The following is a 3,344-nucleotide window of genomic DNA, read 5'->3' as shown; positions in this document are numbered from 1 at the left end:
TGGCAGCGGGTCCCATGCTCATCCCTCGCCCCCACCCAAAAGGTTTGCAAATTTGACGAAGCCAGAACAATAGTTTCTCCTACCAGTCCCTCTGTTTACTCGTTTAGAAATCCCAGAGGCGTTTCGAGGTAAAAAGGTCAGAGCTGTACCCGGGCTCGCTGCCTCCTCCCTCCCTGCCCGACCCGGGGCGGCTCCATCCCCCCGCGGGTTCCGTCCGCCCGAGAACCGGGCTCGAGTGTTAATTATACTCTGGAAAACACATTTTCAGGGGTTGCTTTGAGAAGCTTGGAGGAGAAAACCAAACCGATGCTTAGTTTTGGTTTTGAGTCAGATCAGCTTCACAGAACTGTTCCGTGTAAATGCGAAACTCCCTTTGCCCCTGCCCCGCAACCCAAGACCAATCCAGTTAATTTTGCAGCCCCAGTAATGCAGATCCACTTCCATGCTGGGATGCTCACACCGAAGAGGATAATGATGATTTTCTGTTCTCATCGTGCCTGGTTGCGCTCTGAAATAACCCCCCATGGGCAGCGCTGCCCTTCTGCCCGATCCCGACTGGGCGAGCGGCTTTGAACGCTCTCGAAGCAGGGGTGAGTGCCAGGCCCGAACCTGCCGATGCCAAGTTGGGGGGCGTGGGGTAACCGCAGGACGCAGGATCGGGCGTTTTTGTTTGGGAGCTTTGGCAGCAGTCGCAGACCTTTTCCTTCCTCCTCCTCCCTCTGAGCCCCGGCTCTCCCCGCCCCGGCTCGGGCATTTCCCTGGACGGGAGAGATTTCCATGTCGCTTAAAGTCGAGAAGACTTGCATGTGGAAAAAGTAAACTTTATTAGACTGAGGTAGTTTCATTTCGAGATACAGAGAACGGGGAAGGGAGTGGAGGGGAAATGGGAGATTCCGATTAAGAAACCGCTGTTCTTTCTCGATGACGTTTTTCCCTTTAAGACAATCTGTAACGAAAGCTGCCGTGGTTTTCAGTTCGTCCTACCTAAAGTTTCTCGTGGGGAAAGAAAATTATTTACTCATGGTTAAATAACGTTTTTATCGGAGTCTGATAAAGCCAAAGAGGGTGGAGGTACAAGGAACCGAACTACTCCGCTCCAAGACTTCAGGCGATCGAGGCGTACAATAAATAGCAGCCAGTGCATCAGTGCCTGGGGGAGGACAAGCCCCGCGGCCCCCCCCCCAGCTTTGTTCCTGTCCACCTTCACGCCTCCTACGACAGTGACTGTTGCCCAAAGTACCCCGAGGTTCGCCTCATCTCGTTGTCTCGGGTAGCCCAGCCCTCCCTCCCCAGGCTCAGCAGCAGCCAGAGTCACAGAGCGTGTAAAAAACCCTGTAAAAAGCAGGAATAGTGCAAAACGGTAGCAGAGGAATTGCAATTTTGCTTGGTGTTTGGGTCTTTGCAGAGGCCTCTAGCATCTTGGGAGCCTCAGATCTCATTCCAAGATATACATACAGTAAATAAAAGGGAGGGGAAAAAAACCCAAAACAAAACTTTTGTTTTACAATCTCACGGGGAGGAAAAAAATACATCAGACGTAGGATTCTTGCAGGCAAAAGTCGTTGTGCACATTTTTAAAACGGGAGGAAACTAAATTCGTTTTCAAGTTTTTGTAGTTGAAAGTGCAGCTCCTATAGGGGAGGGAGAAGGGAGGGGTAGAAACGTCCCTGAGCCAAACGCCTATTGCTAGGGATGCAGGAGGGCACGGCTGCTCCTTCGGAGTCCAGCGTTTTACAGAGGGGCTATAAATTAAGAGCGAGAACTGCAAGCGGGGGAATCGGTATCACGGGTATGGAGAAGACGGGAGCCGAAGGGACGGCTGGGAGGGAAGCGTGGCCTTGCTGCCATGCGTGTGTGCGGCGGGGCTGTGCGTGGGAGGTGCGTGTGTGTCCGGGGGTGCTACAAGGAGCGGCTTGGCCTATCCCTGTCGCGTCTCAGGAGGACACGGAGCCGGGGGAGGCCTCAGGTGAGGTGCAGTTGGACTGATCCGAAGCTTCACTCGCCTCCTTCGCGGACCTGGAGGCAGCAGCCGGGGCGAGACCTTCCTTCTCCCTCTTCTTCTGCTTCATCCGCCTGTTTTGGAACCAGATCTTGACCTGGGTCTCGTTGAGTTCCTGATCTCCACTCTCCGAGCCCGGGTGAGGTACTTATTGAAGTGAAACTCCTTCTCCAGCTCCGTCAGCTGCTTGGTGGTGAAGTTGGTGCGGATGGTGTTGGGCTGGCCCAGTCCGTACTCCGACACTTTGGCTGTGAAGGAGCAAACACCGACAGGGCAGGAGCAGCCAAAGCAATGCTCTCCCTGGGCCGGGGTGGGGGCTGTGGGTGCGGGGTCTCCCCGTTTCCCTCCTCTCCACCGCCCAGAGCTTCGTGCTCCCCTCCCGGCTCCTCAGCTGGGTTCCCAGCCCAGAGATACAACCTGGAGGGACAGAGCCCACCGGGCTTTCTAGAGATGTGTGTCCCCCCTTTCTTTTGTATTTGTCTCTCCCCAGTTCCCTACAAACTGCCATGAAACTTCAACGTGCGTGGGAAGGAGTGGAAGGGGAGGGCGAGGGTGATGCTGGGGGGAGGAGGAGGGAAGGTTGTGATTTAAGGATGATCGTGGAGAAGGAAGTTGAACAATAGAGGAGATGGAAGAGACAGGAAACCCGGAGCGTTTCCGATCTTGAGTTGGGCTTAAATCGCATTGGGCCTGCGGGAAACTGAACTCAGAGACCCTCCATGAGAAGTGTCTGGAAAATCTCTAGCTGACTTTTCCTCAGCCCTGAGCTGGTGTTTAAAAACAAAACAAAACGAAACAAAACAAACCCAAACCCCAAAGCAAACCAAATCTGTGCACCCCTGGAAGATGAGCCCAGTTACCCTGAATGCAAACGCCGGGGAGGGAAACCTTCCCTTGCAGGGCTGGGGAGCTGCCCCTCGCCGCCCTCGTGCCCCGATGGGGACCATCCTCACCCAGCCCTGCGCTTTCCAAACTCACCTGTTTTGGGCGGATTCCTCTTCACTTTCATCCAGTCGAAAGTCTGCGTGACGCTGGCGTTGGGACACGGCTCGGAGGGGCACGCAGGGTCTTTATCCTCGTTTAAAGACGACGAGAGATTGTTGTAAACGCCGGGCAAGTAACCGGGCTGCTCCTGCCCGTAAAGGTGTTGTTGCTGGTACTGCCCGGAGGCCGCCACCGCCCCGCAGTAGCTCTCCGCTAAGGAGTTGAGGTTGGATCCCGCGTTGGCCGAGTACCCGGCCGCTTGGAAGTACAGCCCGTCCGTGTCCGGCTGGCCGAGGTAGAGCTGGTGGTGCCCGTAGCCGGGGCTGCAGGTCGGGGTCGGGTACCCGGCGGCCGGGGCCGG

The 3,344-nt window shown here is 55.6% G+C and overlaps 1 protein-coding gene across 1 annotated transcript in view; it reads right to left on the bottom strand.

Annotated features, from left to right (window-relative positions):
• Positions 1-1,934: 1,934 nt before the first annotated feature.
• Positions 1,935-3,344, bottom strand: part of LOC104544830 (homeobox protein Hox-B1-like) — a 1,643-nt gene continuing 233 nt past the window's right edge. The window contains 3 exon segments of the mRNA XM_010189806.1: positions 1,935-2,116; positions 2,119-2,247; positions 2,978-3,335. Coding sequence (XP_010188108.1) covers positions 1,935-2,116; positions 2,119-2,247; positions 2,978-3,335 — 669 coding nt within the window.

The sequence above is a fragment of the Mesitornis unicolor genome, unplaced genomic scaffold, assembly GCF_000695765.1.
Source record: "Mesitornis unicolor isolate BGI_N332 unplaced genomic scaffold, ASM69576v1 scaffold43328, whole genome shotgun sequence".
NCBI classification, from domain to species: Eukaryota; Metazoa; Chordata; class Aves; order Mesitornithiformes; family Mesitornithidae; genus Mesitornis; species Mesitornis unicolor.
The sequence above is the reverse complement of the archived record's forward strand: the minus strand, read 5'-3'. Positions and strand labels throughout refer to the sequence as shown.